The 20,936-nt window shown below is 41.0% G+C and overlaps 1 protein-coding gene across 1 annotated transcript in view; it reads left to right on the forward strand.

Moving 5' to 3' along the window:
* The window catches only part of LOC115216335 (leucine-rich repeat serine/threonine-protein kinase 1), a 210,202-nt gene that overhangs the window by 143,824 nt on the left and 45,442 nt on the right, over positions 1–20,936 (forward strand). Inside the window, exons 13-18 of the mRNA XM_029785561.2 lie at positions 564–658; positions 3,346–3,471; positions 8,315–8,476; positions 9,689–9,952; positions 15,750–15,909; positions 20,010–20,128. Of these exons, the coding sequence (XP_029641421.1) occupies positions 564–658; positions 3,346–3,471; positions 8,315–8,476; positions 9,689–9,952; positions 15,750–15,909; positions 20,010–20,128 (926 nt within the window). The remainder of the gene's footprint in view (positions 1–563; positions 659–3,345; positions 3,472–8,314; positions 8,477–9,688; positions 9,953–15,749; positions 15,910–20,009; positions 20,129–20,936) is intronic.

The following is a 20,936-nucleotide window of genomic DNA, read 5'->3' on the forward strand; positions in this document are numbered from 1 at the left end:
CTATGGCATGGGTATACGTGTCTGATGTAAAATGGTATCACACAAATAAATAGTTGGTTGTGGTTATCTGAAAATAACCTATCACAGGAATATATGTCAACACAGAATGCCTGCTGTACTACTCAAACATAGGTACGATACTCAGTGTTCACTTTTCAACAACTGACTGTTAAGTCAACACATGATGAACTAACATGGTTAACCAACACAGTCAAACTAATACCGTCAACTACCCCTGCTGACAGTTCACTCGGGTTTTATCTATTGTTATCAGTCCATCTTCAGTCATGTGGGTGTGTTCAAGAATCTCCCATAACAGTGGATCAAAAGTATTAGACAAGATTGGTGACATGAAAAGAAGAAACCTTGTAAATATGGGGGAACTGCTAGTCTTCTGCAGAAAGCTTTGTCTAGGCTTCTCTCATCTGTATTTGTTACAGCCGGCACTGGCCATTGATATATTGACTCTCTCATTTTTGAAGGACAGTTTTTAAAAATTGCTTATTTACTGAGAATGTACATTTATAAAGAAACTTTACCAGCACTCCGTTTTATTTTTACAGAGTCAAATAACCGGAATATTATCGACTATTTTCAAGAAAGGGTTCGCCAGAGTGTACCGTACCGACACATGAAGATTGCAGTCATGGGCAATGAGGTATTTCAGACAGTCTTTCTCATGTAATCTCTATCTATATAAACGGCATTTTGTCTGTCTGTGTGTCTGTGTGGCTGTCAGGTTGTACCCTCACCCTGACCACGGCTTTCAACCGATTCTGATGAAACTTGACACACACATAGCCCAATGTCATAATTCAAAACTAACGCAGCGAAAATTTTGAAAAGTTCCCCCAGTTCTGAAAAACATCGATAAATTCGACATGGGGTCGAGAATCTAAGCTTTTTATATGCAACACATTTTCTGTCGGAAGACAGCTAGAAACATCGTATACATAGAAGTATTCGAGTGAAGAGAAGACATTGCAACCTACACATGCGCCTTCGTTCCCTAGAGGGAAAGGACTAGATTGGGATTAGTCGTTGCCTACTAGGGGCTCTTACATACCCTGGCAACGCCGGGCTATGCTGCTAGTAATGTTATAAGTATTAGTTCGTGTTTTAACTAAAAGACAAAGTATGAAGAAAATGGTGTTTGGTTTGTGTTGGTAAACATTACACACTGAAGTTATGAGGTTGGGTAAATTAGTATGCCACAGGGAGTAGAAGAATCTGACATTTAAGGGCTTCATCGGTGGCAGCAGCTTTATCACATATCCAAGAATTTAATTTCTTCTTTGCTGAATGCTTCCTTTATGGTGATGGTATTGATGACTCTGTTGACCAATTCTTGCATAGAAGATTTGATGGCATTGACTGCATGGAGGATGAGGTTGATTTTGTCAAGCCTTTCTTTTCTGCATTTGATTCTTCCTTTTCTCCAAGAGAAAAGCAGGGAACAACAAAAACACATTTTCCTTGTTTTGCATGACTTCAAAAAATCCTTTGATAGTGCTCCAAGAGCTTCTATGTGGAAAGTTCTTCATTGTTTTGGATATCCTGATCACTTTATCTCTCTATGTCCAAGCAATGAATAACAATATGTACAGACATGTATTCCACCAAAAATGCTGTCAGAAGAACTTCCATTCACATGTGGACTGAAAGAAGAACATGTCTTGGCACCTACATTAGTCTCCTTATATTTAAGGACTTATCTCCTTTATTTCATTTACTTGTTTCTGTCATTAGACTGTGGCCATGCTACAGCACTGCCTTGAATTTTTAGTCAAAGGAATTGATCTCTGGATTTCTTTATTTTTTTAAGCCTGGTACTTATTCTATTGGTCTCTTTTGCTGAACTGTTAAGCAATGGGGATGTAAACATACCAACATTGGTTGTCAAGTGGTGGTGAGGAACAAACCGAGAGAGAAAGAGACACACACACAGACACATGTATATATTTATATATGATGGTCTGCTAACGCTCTGCTAACTATTCCACACTCACGGAGTGGTTGGCGTTAGGAAGGGCATCCAGCTGTAGAAACATTGCCAAATTAGACTGGAGCCTGGTGCAGCCTTCTGGCTTCCCAGAACCCCGGTCGAACCGTCCAACCCATGCTAGCATGGAGAACGGACGTTAAACGACGATGTCTCCTTTCAGTTTCTGTCTACGAAATCCACTCACAAGGTTTTGGTGGGCCTGAGACTCTAGTAGAAGACACTTGTCCAAGGTGCCATGCTGTGGGACTGAACTCAGAGCCACATGGTTGGGAAGCAGTCTTCTTACCACACAGCCATGTGTATAAATGTATATAATTTCACAGATATATGTTTGCATGTGTGTCTTTATTATTGTTTATGTGTATGAACACCACCAAGGTTATCTATACATCTGAGCTCCGAAACAATTTTCCACCACTTTTTACTATAGGATTTTTCCTGTTCTATATTCTAGGTGCAGTTTTGCTTCCAAATTCCTGCTCCCTCTCTTTTCTTCCTGTTCCCCTTCCTCTCCCCTTTACCACCGTTTTGGCCTTGCTTAAAGGTTTGGCTCTCTATTCTTCCTTTCCCATTCTCTACTTCCTCCCTCTTTGTTGACCTCATCCACCCCGCTCCCTTACTCATTCCTTCATTTCATTCTGTTCATCCTTCCATTTATCGTTGCATTCATCACTAAATTTGGAGCGGCAAACATAAGAAAGATGGGCAGTTTGCTCTGCAGTAATTTAGTTAAAGAAATTTGTTCTGAGTTCAAATCTTGGTGACATCAAACTTTGTCTTTCCTCCTTCCAGAGCAATGAAATTGACAGTTGGTATTCTTATAAAACATCTCAAGAAATATGGTAGAAGGAAAACTTGCTTTTCAATTTCAGAATTTGGGAAAAACCTTTGAAATATTAAATTCTTTACTCCTCATTACCATAACTGTGACACAAAGTGCTTTGAAAAAAACCTTTCTTTAAAAATGTAATGGTATAGACAGTAACCACCACCACCACCACCACTGCCACCACCACCACCACCATGTGTGTGCATGTGTGTCCTCTACTACCATTAGACAACCAGTGGTGGTGTGTTTACATCCCCATAACTTAGCAGTCTGGCAAAAGAGACTGATAGAATAAATACCAGGTTTCACAAACAAATAATAAATACTGGGGTTGATAAGCTCAACTGAAATTCTTCAGAGCTGTGCCCCAGCATTGCCAGAGTCTGCTGACCGGAACAAGTAAAAGACAAAAGTTAAGAAAGCTTCTTTCATTTTCCTTATTTAACCCTTGTGTTGTTGTTTTGCATTTTACTTAATTTATTATTATCTGTAATTTGTTTGTTTGTTATAGGGAGACGGTAAAACTGCTCTGTTGGAGTGTCTGATGAAGAAAAGTGGTGAACATTTTCAGAACAGTCTTGGATTGAATACATACAAATGGGTTTTAGAACGTCCAGCTAAAAGTCTCTTCTCTTTTGTAAGTTACTTTGTTTTTTGTTTTTTTTTAAGTAATTTTAATTCTGTTTCTTCAACAAAGGAAAGAAGTTGAAGTTGATAAGTGAATCTATTCTGCAAACTTAGAAGCTTTAAGAGTTAGAAATTTTTCAGGAAAATATTGTATTTAATCTTTTAGCATTTAAATTGACCATAGGCAGTTGCACCAGTCCACTGCAAAAATGAGTAATGCTGCGATGGACTGGTGTCCCATCCAGCTGGGAAACATATACACCATGGAAACTGGGAAACCGGGCCCATGAGCCTGGCTGGGCCTTAAAAGGGTGCATTTATTTATTTATAGGCAGCTCAAATATTCTTCCTGTTTTTTGTTTAAATTGACCAGATTCAGCCTCTCACACCTACCTTAGAGCGTCATTCTAAAAGTAAATAATCACATCACTGAAATTTGAAATTATGGAGATCAAAATATTGTGAGGAAATAAGCATTACATTTGACAGTAATCTGAATGTTAAAGGTTGCAGTTCTTACGGATCAATTGCTGAATCAAAGAAAAAAATAAAATAAAATAAACAAGAACTTGAAATATGAAAGTGTATCACACTATCATTGAAATCTTTCTTTAATATTTTAAATAACCATGTTAAATATGCTGTGTTTGAGAAGACTTGGCAAGCTCAAGTGAAACCATAACCTTGTGGCCTATGCCAGGGGTGTAACCAGCCCACTTATGCGTACCTTTCCTTCATTGGGCACTAAACTCTGCTTGCAAAGACCTGTTGAGGCAAGTGAAATTGAAATCAAATTCGATGATTGGCATCCGTGCTAGTGGAGCGCTAAGAGTACCATACGAGCATGATTGTTACCAGAGCAACAAGCTGGCCTCCATGCTGGTGGCATGTAAAAAACACCATTTGAGCATGATCGTTATCTGCACCGCCTTACTGGCACTGTGCTGGTGGCACGTGAAAAACATTTGAGCAAGGACATTGCCAGTGCCGCTGGACTGGCTCCTGTGCAGGTGGCACATAAAAAACACCGTTTGAGTGTGGCCATTGCCAGTACCCGCCTGACTGGCCCTCGTGCCGGTTGCACGTAAAAGCACCCACTACACTCTTGGACTGGTTGGCGTTAGGAAGGGCATCCAGCTGTAGAAACTCTGCCAGATCAGATTGGAGTCTGATGCAGCCATCTGGTTCACCAGCCCTCAGTCAAATCGTCCAACCCATGCTAGCATAGAAAGCAGACGTTAAACGATGGTGATGATGATGATGATGGTGATGGTGATGATGATGATGATGATGACGATGTTAAGTTATTGTTGAGGTCTTTTTAATTGAAGTACCTTTGCCTTCTCAAACATAATGGCTCTATACACAACACTGTCACACTCCTCCAATACTGAATCAGTACACCCACATTTCCTGCTTGCTCTACATTCAGCTCCACAATGTAGGTACTTGTTAATCTCCACAATATATACACTTGGTTAATCTCCTTCAAAACTATTCCTTTCCACTGAACCAAACCCACCACCATGCACACATTCAGTCAAGTGTGAAAGCTTCAAACACATATGGCTCCTGACCATGACAATGTCTCTTCTCTTTCCCTCAAATACATCCTAGAACTAAACTCTATTCTTGCCATACTCTCTCTCTCTCTCTCTCAAGTATCTTGATCCTTTAAAACACACTATGCCATGTTCAGTTCAAAAGAAGAGCATCTCCTCTCTCTGACCCTGATAACTATCATCTTCTCTCACTCAAAGGTGATAGAGAGAGTGAAAGAGAAAGAGAGAGTAAGAAAGAGAAGAAGCCATTAGCAATAACCTTTTTAACAATTTCGACCCTTTTCCCTCCCTAATGATCACCAATACAAATTCCATAAAGTCAGGTCGAATGATCTGTTTTCCTTTGTTACGCACCATTGTGCTCTCATCTCAGTCTCAAGAAATTTGGTGAAAATATTCTTGTTGCACATAACATGACTTTTGATTGGTTACTCCCTTCGCATCACATCATCACAGCATGTTCAGATGAAGCGGTCCCCGACCTACATTTATCAAGTCTATTGTGTTCCCAGATTTGATTTTGTCTCTCACACTTTTTCTCTTACGCATTACCAACTTTCTTGCCAAAAACACCCACTTCTTACCACAAACACGATATCATCTTTCAATGAGGATCTGGTGGTCAATGAGGAAACTAGGGATAGATGAATGGCTGGTGAGGACTGTGCAAGCCATGTACAGAGACGCCGTAAGTAAGGTTAGGGTTGGCAACATGTACACAGAAGAATTCAAAGTAGAGGTTGGGGTCCACCAGGGTTCAGTACTCAGCCCCCTCCTATTTATCATAGTACTCCAGGCAATTACGGAGGAATTCAAGACAGGCTGTCCCTGGGAGCTCCTCTACGCTGACAACCTTGCTCTTATTGCTGAGTCACTATCAGAACTGGAGGAGAAGTTCCAGGTGTGGAAGGAGGGTTTAGAATCAAGGGGCCTTAGAGTCAACCTAGCTAAAACCAAAGTACTAATAAGTAGGAAGGTAGACAATCCACAAATGTCTTCAGGAAGATGGCCCTGCTCGATCTGTAGAAAAGGTGTAGGTAGAAACTCTATAAGATGTACCCAGTGTAAGCTATGGACACATAAGAGGTGCAGCAATGTCAAAGGTAGGCTAACTGGGAAGATAGTTTTTGTATGTGGCAGATGCTCAGGAGCATTAACCTCTGAAAATCTGCAGAAAACAACTTCCGTCACTTTCCAGGGGGAAAAACTAGAAGTAGTTGATAGCTTCCGTTATCTAGGTGACCAAGTCAGTAGTGGGGGTGGGTGCGCTGAAAGTGTAACTGCTAGAATAAGAATAGCCTGGGCAAAGTTTAGGGAGCTCTTACCTCTGCTGGTGACTAAAGGCCTCTCGCTCAGAGTAAAAGGCAGACTGTATGATGCGTGTGTACGAACAGCCATGCTACATGGCAGCGAAACATGGGCCGTGACTGCTGAGGACATGCGTAAGCTCGTGAGGAATGAAGCCAGTATGCTCCGATGGATGTGTAATGTCAGTGTACACACTCGACAGAGCGTTAGCACCTTGAGAGAAATGTTGTACCTAAGAAGCATCAGTTGTGGTGTGCAAGAGAGACGATTGCGCTGGTATGGTCATGTGGCGAGAATGGATGAAGATAGGTGTGTGAGAAAGTGCCAATCCCTAGCAGTTGAGGGAACCCGTGGAAGAGGTAGACCCAGGAAAACCTGGGACAAGGTGGTGAAGCACGACCTTCGAACTTTAGGCCTCACTGAGGAAATGACCAGCGACCGAGACCTTTGGAAATATTCTGTACGTGAGAAGACCAGGCAGGACAAGTGAGCCCAGCCCACTTATGAATGCCTTTCCTCCCTTGGACACAAAGACCTGTTGAGGCAAGCGAAGTCGATATAGAACCTCATCCGACGACAGACACCCATGCCAACCCCCCATGCTTGCGCAGACATGTTGGGGCAAGCGAAATCAAAATCGAAATCGAAACCGAGTTGAACCAGCCAGGATCCCTGGCCTGGTGGTACGTAAAAAGCACTATCCGACTCGTGGCCGTGGCACGTAAAATACTCCAATGCGACCGTACGACAGGCACCCATGCCAACCCCCTTTGCTTGTTAAGACATGTTGGGGCAAGGGAAATCGAAATCGAATTGAACCAGCCAGGATCCCTGGTCTGGTGGTACGTAAAAAGCACTATCCGACTCGTGGCCGTGGCACGTAAAATACTCCAATGCGACCGTACGACAGGCACCCATGCCAACCCCCTTTGCTTGTGAAGACATGTTGGGGCAAGCGAAATTGAAATCGAATTGAACCAGCCAGGATCCCTGGTCTGGTGGTACGTAAAAAGCACTATCCGACTCGTGGCCGATGCCAGTACCGCCTCGACTGGCTTCCGTGCCGGTGGCACATAAAATACACCAATCTGACCGTGGCCGTTGCCAGCCTCGCCTGGCACCTGTGCAGGTGGCACGTAAAAAGCACCCACTACACTCACGGAGTGGTTGGCGTCAGGAAGGGCATCCAGCTGTAGAAACATTGCCAGATTAGACTGGAGCCTGGTGCAGCCTTCTGGCTTCCCAGAACCCCGGTCGAACTGTCCAACCCATGCTAGCATGGAGAACGGACGTTAAACGATGATGATGATGATGATGATTCCGCTCTGCTTTTGTTTATTTTTTTGTTCCTGCATTGTTTAGTGTTTTACTGGTTTCTGCTTTTGATTGTTTGGATATTTACATTTATTTGGGTCCACTAATTCTATTGAATTTGAAAAGATAGAACTTGTTCTAATGGCAGTATGTAGAAGTTAGTTCAGATCTTTTGTTTATGGTATTTATTCTTTCAGTGAAGATGAGGTATTTTTCCTCATTGCAAAGGCTACATTAATTTGGATAAGAGGTGTATTTGTTATTAAAGTACAGTTTAGATCAGGTAATATTAAAGTTGTCAGTATTGTAATCTTTCAGGTACCATATGTGACTTGACAATGCTCTCTGCTCTTCCTTCTGTCTGTATGTCAAAATATAGACTCATAGTGTATCTACCAGATATTTTGCTGCCCTTGAACATTCCAATATATACTGTAAAGGATTGTATGTCTCTAAGAACTAATATTCATTCCTCCATACATATATCCCACCTATACATCTGCCTACTTATTCTTCTTCCCTTCAAATAATATAGACTTGACTAAATTTATGGTTCTAAAATAAAATTCCTCATTTAAAAAAAAAATGTCTATAAATTTGGTTTTGTTGGAGGATAAATATTTTCCATTCACTTTCTTTTCTTCCTTTTACTTTTTGTGTTGCATCTAGGATGAAATAGCATCAATAACATTTAATGTGTGGGAATTTTCACAAGCAAAAACATTCCGTCCCATCCACCACAGTTTTATCACACCAAACAGTCTGTACCTGTTGGTGTGGGACTTGAGGAAGAAAGTTGAAAATCTGAAACAGTGGCTGCAGAGTATTGAGGTATGTCTTATTTCATTAAATCCGTTTGAAGACAGATTGTGTGATGCTGTATATTAACATAAAAAGGGAATTTAATGGATTTTGCTCCTCTACATTGGCCCCCTCTCTCTCTCTCTCTCTCCCCTGTCCCTGCAATCTAACCAATCACACATCATCTTTCTCTTGTTTTTCTCCTATCTTATTTTTTCTATTGCCCACAAGGGGCTAAACACAGAGGGGACAAACCAAGACAGACAAAGAGGTTAAGTCGTTTACTTCAGCCCTAGTGCATAACTGGTACTTAATTTATCGACCCCGAAAGGATGAAAGGCAAAGTCAATCTTGGTGGAATTTGAACTCAGAACGTAACGGCAGGCAAAATACCTATTTCTTTACTACCCACAAGGGGCTAAACATAGACGAGACAAACAAGGACAGATAAAGGGATTAAGTCAATTACATCGACTCCAGTGCGTAACTGGTACTTAATTTATCGACCCCGAAAGGATGAAAGGCAAAGTCGACCTCGGCGGAGTTTAAACTCAGAACGTAACGGCAGACAAAATACGGCTACACATTTCATCCAGCGGACTAACGCTTCTGCCAGCTTGCCACCTTTTGTTTTTCTTCTATCTGCTGTGTCATCATTTTCCCTGTATTATCAACCCACTCTACTCCCTTCTCTCCTACTTCAAACTCCTTATCCCCTTGCATAATACTGCCTCTCTTGGGATTTTCAGTCTTGCAAGTTACAGTGATCTTACTGGTACTGGTGGCACAATAAAAGCACTCAATACATGCTGTAAAGTGGCTTGCATTAGGAAGGGTATCCAACTGTAGAAACCATGCCAAAGCAGATACTGGGGCTTGATGCTGTTCTTAGGACCATTAGATCCCGAAACCCCATCCAACCCCTGCCAGCATAGAACGTAGATATTTTTTTTAGGGTCTGTAAGGCAGTGAGCTGGCAGAATCATTAAGATGCTGGACAAAATGTGTACTGGCATTTAGTCCATTTTTACATTATGAGTTCAAATTCTACCAAGGTCAGCTTGGCCTTTGATCCCTTTGGAATTGATTGGGGTTGATGTAATCAACTTATCTCCTGTCCAAATTGCTGGCCTTGTGCCAAAATTTGAAACCATAATTATTAGGTTCTGTCATAAGGGTTTTTATATAATTTTTTTTATATTTGTTATTTTGATATTTTATTTATTTATTTATTTTTTGCAGGCTAAAGCGCCACGTTCCTACGTGATCATCGTGGGTACTTTTTTGGATCAAGTCCTGGATAAGAAATGCAGTTACTTGAAATCAGTTGAGACCAAGATAGGGAACTACTTAAAGAACTCCACATACTCATTGCATGTAGTTAAATTTATGGGAGTATCTTCAAAAACTCAAACTGGGATCAAAGAACTGACGGCAGAGATTTATAATGTTGCCAGTGAAATGAAAGATGCTAAAAATAACAGAACTAAATTACTGGATAGAAAGGTAGACTTTCTTGAAAATTCTTGCTGCTTCTTGTTCATGCTTTGTGAGCTTTGAATAATGGTTGGCTGCGTAAATAATTTTGTATTTCAGTGAAATCAGATGATTTTTTTTAACCCTTTCGTTACTGTATTTATTTTGAGATGCTCTGTATTTCTTTCAGTTATTTTAAATATAATGAAGAATTTAGTAAAATAACTTGGTCATCATTCAGCTAGTGTTAAGAACATAAATTACGAGTAAGGTTTAGTGGAAGATTTTAATTCAAAACTTATGAAAATGAGATATTTGTACTACAGAGCCAGAGCCGGGTTGGTATCAAAAGGGTTAAGACTCACTTTTATTTATTTTAATCATGTTAATATGTGCTAAAAGTGTATAAATTTCTAATTTTGCTTTTAATTTCATAATTTTCATAATATTCTTATTATTTTATTTTCATTCTTGTTGGATCCAGCTTATCTGTCTGTGGCAGCTTTTTATCAATTTGGTTACATTATTTACATTCGATGGATATTGGTCCTCATCATGTTTGTTGTTAAACACAACGTTTTAGCTGATATACCCTCCAGCTTTCATCAAGGGTCTTGGGGAAATTTCGAACCCGGGTTCTCATTCTTTACCCATCCTCTTGTTAATATGTATTGCCTGTCAAAAAACAATTTGATTTGGCAGTGGGATGGTTATGTAGAATATAGATTCCTACCTAGGCTTGGCACAGGAAACAACTAAACTTCTAGTTCCATGGGGCCAAATCAAATTGTATATATATATTAAAAAAATAACGATACATATTCTTCATTAAATGAAGAAAAGATGAGGAGAGAAAATTATGCAAATAGGCACAGGAGTGGCTGTGTGGTAAATAGCTTGCTAACCAACCACATGGTTCCGGGTTCAGTCCCACTGCGTGGCATCTTGGGCAAGTGTCTTCTGCTATAGCCTGTCGTATATATGTATATATATATATGTGTGTGTGTGTGTGTGTGTGGGTTTGTGTGTCTGTGTTTGCCCCCCTAGCATTGCTTGACAACAGATGGTGGTGTGTTTACGTCCCCGTCACTTAGCGGTTTGGCAAAAGAGACCGATAGAATAAGTACTGGGCTTACAAAGAATAAGTCCCGGGGTCGATCTGATCGACTAAAGGCGGTGCTCCAGCATGGCCGCAGTCAAATGACTGAAACAAGTAAAAGAGTAAAAGAGTAAATGATGATAATAATAATTATAAGCTTAAAGCTTATAAACATTCACCAAGGCATATAAATGCCCCAATTTTAGACTATTTTCTTAAGCTTGTAATTATTATTAATATTTAGGGAATGATATATATATATATAACAGTATTTTCGTTGCTTTGAGACCGCAACCTGCTCACTGACAAAACTTTGTGTTGCATCTCTGCATCTCGTGATGCAGCACGAAGTTTTGTCAGTTGCGGTCTGAAAGCGACGAAAATATTTTGACAAATTAAACTTAAATGTTGAAGTGAATCTAACGGTTTTTGTGTGTTTCTTAAATGGCTTATAAACACCTTCCACGCTGCAATTATATATATATATATATATATATATATAGATGCAAGAGTGGCTGTGTGGTAAGTAGCTTGCTTACCAAGTAAAAGATAAACTACAAACAAAACAAAACAATATCATCATCCTCATCATCATCGTCATAATCAACATTTAATGTCCGTTTTCCATGCGGACACGGGCTGGACAACTTGACTGGAATGGCAAAGCTAGGGGCCATAAAGCTCCCACTGTCTGTTTTGGCATTGTTTCTACAGCTGGATGCCATTCCTAATGCCAACCACTCCACAGAGTGTACTGGGTGCTTTGTATGTGACACCAATACCGGTGCTTTTTATGTGGTATCAGCACCCACACCAATGTTTTTGATGTGGCACCTTGGTGTCAGGATCTTAATTCTGTTGTGGTACAACAAAGTACCACATATCTTGGTCCTCTATCCTCTCCTTCATAAGGCTCAGCATTTTGAGACCAGTCTTCAATACTTCATCCCATGTCTTCCTAGGACCCCTCTTCCACAACTTCCCTCCACTTCCCAGCACTTCTTTATACAACTGCCCTCATCCTTCCGCATCACATGACCAAACCAGCACAGTCTCCTCCCTTGCACACTGCATATAATTCCTCTTATGCCCAACTGCTCTCTTAATATACCGGGTGCTCTGTTACACATGAACATTGACATTGCACATGCAGTGGAGCATACTAGCTTCATTCCTCTCCACCCTTTACATGTCCTCCACATTTAGGGCCCAGCATTACAGTTCATACACAATATCTACAAACATCATCATCATCGTCATTTAACGTCCGCTTTCCATGCTAGCATGGGTTGGATGATTTGACTGAGGACTGGCAAACCAGATGGCTGCACCAAGCTCCAATCTTGATCTGGCAGAGTTTCTACAGCTGGATGCCCTTCCTAACGCCAACCACTCCGAGAGTGTAGTGGGTGCTTTTATGAACCACCGGCATGACGGCCAGTCAGGCGGTACTGGCAACAATCCCAGAAATCATGTTTTTCTTTTTTTTTTCTTTTTTAGGCGCAGGAGTGGCTGTGTGGTAAGTAGCTTGCTAACCAACCACATGGTTCTGGGTTCAGTCCCACTGCGTGACATCTTGGGCAAGTGTCTTCTACTATAGCCCCGGGCCGACTAATGCCTTGTGAGTGGATTTGGTAGACGGAAACTGAAAGAAGCCTGTCGTATATATGTATATATATATGTGTGTGTGTGTGTGTGTGTTTGTCCCCCTAGCATTGCCTGACAACCGATGCTGGTGTGTTTACGTCCCCGTCACTTAGCGGTTCGGCAAAAAGAGCCCGATAGAATAAGTACTGGGCTTACAAAGAATAAGTTCCGGGGTCAATTTGCTCGACTAAAGGCGGTGCTCCAGCATGGCCGCAGTCAAATGACTGAAACAAGTAAAAGAGCAAGTAAAAGAGTAAAAGAGTGTCACCTGCACACCAGCACAAGTGCCAGTAAGGCGATGCTGGTGAGGATCATGCTCAACTGGTGCTTTTTACATGCCACCAGCACGAACACCAGTTAGCTGCTATGGCAACGATCACGCTCGGATGGTGCTCTTACCACTCCACTAGCACGGATGCCAGTCATCAAATTTGATTTCGATTCCGATTTCACTTGCCTCAACAGGTCTTCGCAAGCAGTGTCCAATGAAGGGAAGGTACTCATAAGTGGGCTGGTTACACCCCTGGCTTAGGCTACAAGGTTATGGTCACACTTGGCTTGCCAGGTCTTCTCAAGCACAACATATTTCCAAAGTTCTTGGTCACCAGTCATTGCCAAGAGAGTAATGGTTACTCTTTTATTTGGTTCAGTCATTTGATTGTGGCCATGCTGGAGCACCACCTTTAGTCGACCAAATCGACCCCAGAACTGATTCTTTGTAAGCCTAGTACTTATTCTTCGGTCTCTTTCGGCAAACCGCTAGGTTACGGGGACGTAAACACACCAGCTTCGGTTGTCAAGTGATGTTGGGGGGACAAACACAGACACACAAACATACACATATATATATACATATATACGACGGGCTTCTTTCAGTTTCTGTCTACCAAATCCACTCACAAGGCTTTGGTCGGCCCGAGGCTATTGTAGAAGACACTTGCCCAAGGTGCCACACAGTGGGACTGAACCAGGAACCATGTGGGTGGTAAGCAAGCTACTTACCACACAGCCACTCCTACGCCTATACGGTTGTTGTTGTTTAACCCTAGGTCAGGCTTGATAGAGAAGAATTGTGTTCAAAGGTATTCCAGTCGCAAGCAGCCAATCTTTTTGTATATCGAGGGACTATATAAAATGCAAAGTATTTTTTTTTTAAACCTTTTGATATCAACCCAACCAATACCATACCTGCTTCCATTGTAGAAATTTCCTATTCTGATGTGATTCAAATTTAAAGTTCTCATGCTAATTTGTTCCAAAAATCAGCTTTATAATGATAAATTATTCTATAATATTTTCAAAGGTAGCAAGCTAGCAGAATCGCCAGCATGCCAGGTGAAATGCTTAACGGCATTTTGTCCACCTTCACATCCTGATTACAAGTTGGAGTTGATTTTGCCTTCCATTGAGAGAGAGAGAGAGATAAACATTCTCATCATCCTTTAATGTCTGCTTTCCATGCTGGCATGGGTTGGACAGTTTAACAGGAGCTGACCAGCTAAAGAATTGTCCAGGATCCAGGTCAACTTTGGCCTGGTTTCTACAGCTGGATACACTTCCTAATGCCAACCACTTTACAGAGTGTACAGGGTCCTTTTACACACCACCTGTACAGGTGCTTTTTACGTGGCACCAGCACCGATGAGCTTGCAAGATTAGGAACACTCAGCCGGAGGGGAATGCAGGGAACATGCCTGCATGCAAGGACAACCATTCTTTGACTTAGCTTGACATATCTTCTCAAGCACAACAAACCACCAGGGGTCTCCGTTTCCTCTCATCCTCTCTGTGTCCCCCAACATCTGAAGATCCTTTCTCACCACGTCATCTAATGTCTTCTTGGGTCTACCCTTTCCATATGTTCCCCCAACAATTAAAGTTCAGCACCTCTTGATGCAGCGGTCTTCATTCATACACTTCATATGACATATATTTATATATAGACACTACTTATGCTAAAAAAATACGAGTTGAATTAATTTCAAATCCACTAAAGTACTATACTTAATGACTTATCTCCCTTCGTCAGTCATTAAATATACTGCTTTAGTGGCTTTGGAGTTAATTCAACTCTTATTTCTAGAAAAAGCTGGTGCTGGTCAGTACCCTCCGTCACTTTCGTGACCTCTATTAATTTTGCCTTTAGGTTCTAATTGCTAATATGCCACACTTTTAATTTGCTATATATATATATATCATCATCATCATCATCATCGTTTAACGTCCGTTTTCCATGCTAGCATGGGTTGGTTGGTTCGACCGGGGTCTGGGAAGCCAGGAGGCTGCACCAGGCTCCAATCTGATCTGGCAGTGTTTCTACAGCTGGATGCCCTTCCTAACGCCAACCACTCCGTGAGTGTAGTGAGTGCTTTTTACGTGCCACCTGCACAGGTGCCAGGGGACGCTGGCAAACAGCCACGATTGGATGGCTCTTTTTACTCTTTTACTTGTTTCAGTCATTTGACTGCAGCCATGCTGGAGCACTGCCTTTAGTCGAACCACTAAGTTAGGGGGACGTAAATGCATCAGCATCAGTTGTCAAGCAATGCTAGGGGGACAAACACAGACACACACACATATATATCTATATACATATATACGACGGGCTTCTTTCAGTTTCCGTCTACCAAATCCACTCACAAGGCTTTGGTCGGCCCAAGGTTATAGTAGAAGACACTTGCTCAAGGTGCCACGCAGTTTATCTTTTACTTGTTTCAGTCAGTGGACTGCAGCACCTTCTTGAAGGGAATAGTTGAACGAATCCCACCCATAACTATTTTTGGTTTTTTAGTTTGTTACTTATTCTATTCACTTATTCTAACAAACCAACAATGGTTGTCAAACGGTGGTGGTGCACAAACATAACACTAATATACACACACAAAAAAAAAAATATTCTCATATGGCTTTGGTCAGTAGAGAGCCTTAGTACAAGACTTGCCCAAGATACCCCACAGTGGGATTGAACCCAAGACCACATGGTTTTGGAAGTAAGTTTCTTAACCACATAACCATGCTTGCACCTTATATTTTTATTTATATATGTATTTTTCCTTTCTTTTTTTTTTTTTTTTTCGTCAGGTTCCCCTGAGTTACATATCGTTAGCCAAGAAAATACAAGGAATTCACCAAAACCTTCACATCTACATGCCAGCACTGTATATCTTTGAACACAGGATGATGGAGATTGTTGAAAGCATTGACGGAAATGATATCAAAACCCCTGACGAATTACACAAAGGTTAATTTCGAATTATTATTTTTACATTATTATATTAAACTAGCAGTATCGCCCGGCGTTGCTCGGGTTTGTAAGGGAAATAACTATATAAGCATTTTTAGAGATGTAAAGTATAATAGCCATCTCAATATGGCTAACCACAAAGTGGAGTGTTACTGTAGCTTTTTACGTTCTGAGATTTAATAATACATTTTTAGAGAGTTACTTCCCTTATATAATAGCAAAAAAATGCATTAAAAATGGAAAAAAATGATGGTAAAGTTTTTTTAAAATCGTAGACTCATCGTAGACGCGCACTAATACCCTGAAGGGCTCGATATGAATCTAAATCGGAGGAGACAGACAGCACACAACCTCACTTTTATATATAAAGATTAAATTGAAATTTTAAATTTCCTTTTTTTTTGTTTTGTTTTAATTTAACCTTTTAGCATTTAAGCTGGCTATGTCCAGCCCAAATATTCTATAGCGGATGTCTTTGTTGTCATCTCCACCATTACCACCACCATCATATCTCCACCACCACCATCTTCCTCATTATCACATCATCATCACCATCATGACCACCATCAAGACAGATGAGTTGATAGGTAGACGTGCTGATGGTACGTAAAAGCACCCACTACACTCTCACAGTGGTTGGCGTTAGGAAGGGCATCCAGCTGTAGAAACTCTGACAGATCAAGATTGGAGCCTGGTGCAGCCATCTGGTTCACCAGACCTCAGTCAAATCTTCCAACCCATGCTAGCATGGAAAGCGGATGTTAAACAATGATGATGAGGAGGATATGATAGCAGAAAGCTAGATGGATATGTGTGTGTGTGTGAAAAGGCACATGGTTCAGTGGTTAGAGCACTAGGTTCACAATCACGAGGTAGTGAGTTCGATTTACAGACCAGGCTGTGTGTTGTGTTCTTGAGCAATACACTTTATTTCACGTTTCTCCAGTTCACTCAGCTGTAGAAATGAGTTGCAATGTCAGTAGTGCCTAGCTGTATCGGCCCCTTTGCCTTTCCCTTGGATAACACTGGTGGTGTGGAGAGGGGAGGCTGGTATGCATGGGTAACTGTCTTCCACAAACAGCCATGGCCAGACCTGTACCTTGGAGGGGAACTTCTTTGGTGCAATCCCATGGTCAGTCATGACCAAAGAGGGTCTTTTCACTCTCTCTCTCGATATATGTCGTTATTCTACCAAATATATACGTTTTATTTATTATTTTGCACATTACTTAATTATTGTTATGTTTTATTTTATATTTAATCTTTCTATATGTAATTTTTCTAAATGGTATAATTTAATTTTTCATTATTGAATTGATAAAAGGTATTTTTTTTCTAATTTATATATATATATTGTGAAATTTGATTTAGTAATTCTAAATTGAATTTTTCCCTGTAAGTTTGGAATAATATTGCCTCATTATTATTTATATATATATATATCATCATCATCATCATCATTTAACGTCTGCTTTCCATGCTGGCATGGGTTGGATGGTTCAACTGGGGTCTGGGAAGCCAGGAGGCTGCACCAGGCCCAGTCTGATCTGGCAGTGTTTCTACAGCTGGATGCCCTTCCTAACGCCAACCACTCCGTGAGTGTAGTGGGTGCTTTTTACGTGCCACCGGCACAGGTGCCAGACGAGGCTGGCAAAAGACAAGGGAGAGAGAGAGGACTTAAGGGCAGCAACTTGGCAGAATCATTAGCACATAGAGGAGAATGTCTTCTTGCAGTATTTGTGCTCTCTTTGCTCTGAGCTTAAATCCAACTGAAGTCAGCTGAGACATCTTTTTGGGGTTGATAGAAAAAAAAAGAAGAAAAATGATAGCAAACCCGTGCAGTGGAATGGCAAAACTGTTAGGGAATCGAGGAAGATGCATTGCGGTATCTGTTCTGTTTTGTGTTCTGACAGCAATGCCTGTGACGACATGTTTACCAAGCTCTAGGGGCTCATAGCAGTGGCCTTTTCCTTGGATAAACATCTGTGCCATAGAGAGGGGCAGACTTGTGTGCATGGATAACTGCTAGTCTTCCTTAAAAAGAACCTTGCCTAAGCCTGCACATACATGTGTAGAGACCCAGTTAACCTTGACTGACACCTTACTCTTTTACTCTTTTACTTGTTTCAGTCATTTGACTGCGGCCATGCTGGAGCACCGCCTTTGGTCGAGCAAATCGACCCCGGGACTTATTCTTTGTAAGCCCAGTACTTATTCTATCGGTTTCTTTTGCCGAACCGCTAAGTGATGGGGACGTAAACACACCAGCATCGGTTGTCAAGCAATGCTAGGGGGACAAACACAGACACACAAACATATACACACACACTTATATATATATACATATATATGACAGGCTTCTTTCAGTTTCCGTCTACCAAATCCACTCACAAGGCATTGGTCGGCCCGGGGCTATAGCAGAAGATACTTGCCCAAGATGCCACGCAGTGGGACTGAACCCGGAAAGATGTGGTTGGTTAGCAAGCTACTTACCACACAGCCACTCCTGCGCCTTAATATATTTAGACAGACAAAAACATCATTGAGTGTCTCAATTGATTATATTACACTGCATAACACGATTTTGGGGTAGCAGCTGTTAATTCCTATTTGCTTACCCCTAGAAAAAGGCTTAGTATTTGCTTTAAACTTTGCTTTTGCTACATTTATTCAAACCCCAAAACAATCCCTCTCAACACATGGCTATGATACTCCCTCACTACTCCTGCTTATGATCAGACAGGTATATATTATTTCTTTATTGCCCACAAGGGGCTAAACATAGAGGGGACAAACAAGGACAGACATAGGGATTAAGTCAATCAGATCGATCCCAGTGCGTAACTGGTACTTAATTTATCAACCCCGAAAGGATGAAAGGCAAAGTCGACCTCGGCGGAATTTGAACTCAGAACGTAATGGCAGACAAAATACCTATTTCTTTATTACCCACAAGGGGCTAAACACAGAGGGGACAAACAAGGACAGACAAAGGGATTAAGTCAATTAGATCGATCCCAGTGCGTAACTGGTACTTAATTTATCAACCCCAAAAGGATGAAAGGCAAAGTCGACCTCGACGGAATTTGAACTCAGAAAAAAATACCGCTAAGCATTTCGCCCAGCGTGCTAACGTTTCTGCCAGCTCGCCGCCTTCCCGAGAGGTATATATTGTCAGTCACTAAAAGACATGCTCAAGTGGTTATGGTGAAGCAACTGACAAGCAAATCTGTGATACCGAGCAGAATATTTGTAATAACAATATTTTTGCTTCAACAACTTGGCACTGAATCTGTCTGAAATGTAATGGAAAATAGTTCAATTTCAAAATATTCGTGTCGAGGCGACAAAAGCAAAGTTTGAAAGGAATGGTGGTCATTTCCTTTGATTTCTAGATAGAAGCAAATAGGAAATACACTTACTCTTTTACTTGTTTCAGTCATTTGACTGTGGCCATGCTGGAGTACCACCTTTAGTTGAGCAAATCAACCCCAGGACTTATTCTATCGGCTCCAATATATATTGTATTTTTAGCACACCATATCTATGAAGAGATTTTTCTCTCAGAAATAAACAACAGTATCACACCTCTCAAGGGTGTCTATGTGTTAAATATTATACATACATATAGGTGCGGGCATAGCTGTGTGGTAAGAAGCTTGCTTCCCAACCACATGGTTCCGGGTTCAGTCCCATTGTGTGGCACCTTGTGCAAGTGTCTTCTTCTGTAGTCTTATGATGACCAAAGCCTTATAAGTGGATTTGGTAGATGGAAACTGAAAGAAACTCGTGTGTGTGTCTTTGTGTCTGTGTTTGCCTGCCATCCCCACCAACACTGCTTGGCAACTAGTATTGGTATGTTTACATTCCTGTAACTTAGCAGTTCAGCAAAAGAGATCAATAGAATAAGTACCAGGCTTTAAAAAAAATAAGTGCTAGAGTTGATACAATCGACTAGAAATTCTTCAAGGCAATGCCCCAGCATGGCCACAGTCTAATGACTGAAAGAGATAAAAGATAGCTGATTATGTTATGTAATTAAAAAATAATTATTTCACTCTTTTTTTTTTTTCTTTTCTTTTATCCTATACATATAGTGTCCCTTTTTCTCAGTGAAATTGGAGTCATTGTATATCACGTGAGTAACGACTCAGCCATGTATTTCTTCAACCCTTCCTGGCTTTGTGATACTCTTGGAAAGATCTTCACAGACGAGGTAAGCAAGTTTTTATTAATCATTCAGGATTTAGTTTTCTTTTTTTTTTTTTTTGTTGCTTCACACCAGTTTCTCTCTATACAAGTTGTCGTGTTTAGCCCCTAACTGAGCAGACTTAAGGTCACATATATTTCAGCCAGGGCCATTCTGCCCTCTTGTGGAAACTGTATATCTAGGACTGCATTCTACAATGTGTCTGGATCTTCAGACTGATGATGAGCAAGACTCAGAAACTAGTCTCTGGGTCCAGGCTTAGCTGGGTGGAGGTGCTTATCTCCCTCTTGTAAACATAAGGACACAGGAAATGTGTCAAGGCCGACAGGAAGCGGTGCTGCTTCCCAGGGCTAAATAGCAGTAGTGTGATTCCCTTTATAGGACTGTCATATTAAGTTGACAGTATACGACTGCTCCATCATACCACAACTGCATATATCTCTCTCAGATATTTAGAAATGTAATATTTTTATTTTTGGAATATAGGATATTATAGTTTAATGAGAGAAATTTTGCTGCTATTTCTAGCAGCTTGAGTCACTTCGTTGAGGTTCCTTCATTGGTTCATACTAGCAGAGGTAGAATGGTATGGTATTTATGGTATTTATCTCTGGAGCAAGTGCTGTTGTTGTTATGACTGCCTTGTCTTAACTTGGCCTTGGTTGAGTAGAACCATGATCGAATGTCTTCTAGCTGTGACCATTCTGGCTTTGTGTTTAGGCATAGTTTATCTAAGGCTGCATTATTCAATACATCAACCTTCTTTTTTAGGGTGATAGCATATCATTTAAGGAGATTTGGCTGCTATTTATAG

The sequence above is a fragment of the Octopus sinensis genome, linkage group LG10 (assembly GCF_006345805.1).
Source record: "Octopus sinensis linkage group LG10, ASM634580v1, whole genome shotgun sequence".
In the NCBI taxonomy this organism is placed as follows: domain Eukaryota; kingdom Metazoa; phylum Mollusca; class Cephalopoda; order Octopoda; family Octopodidae; genus Octopus; species Octopus sinensis.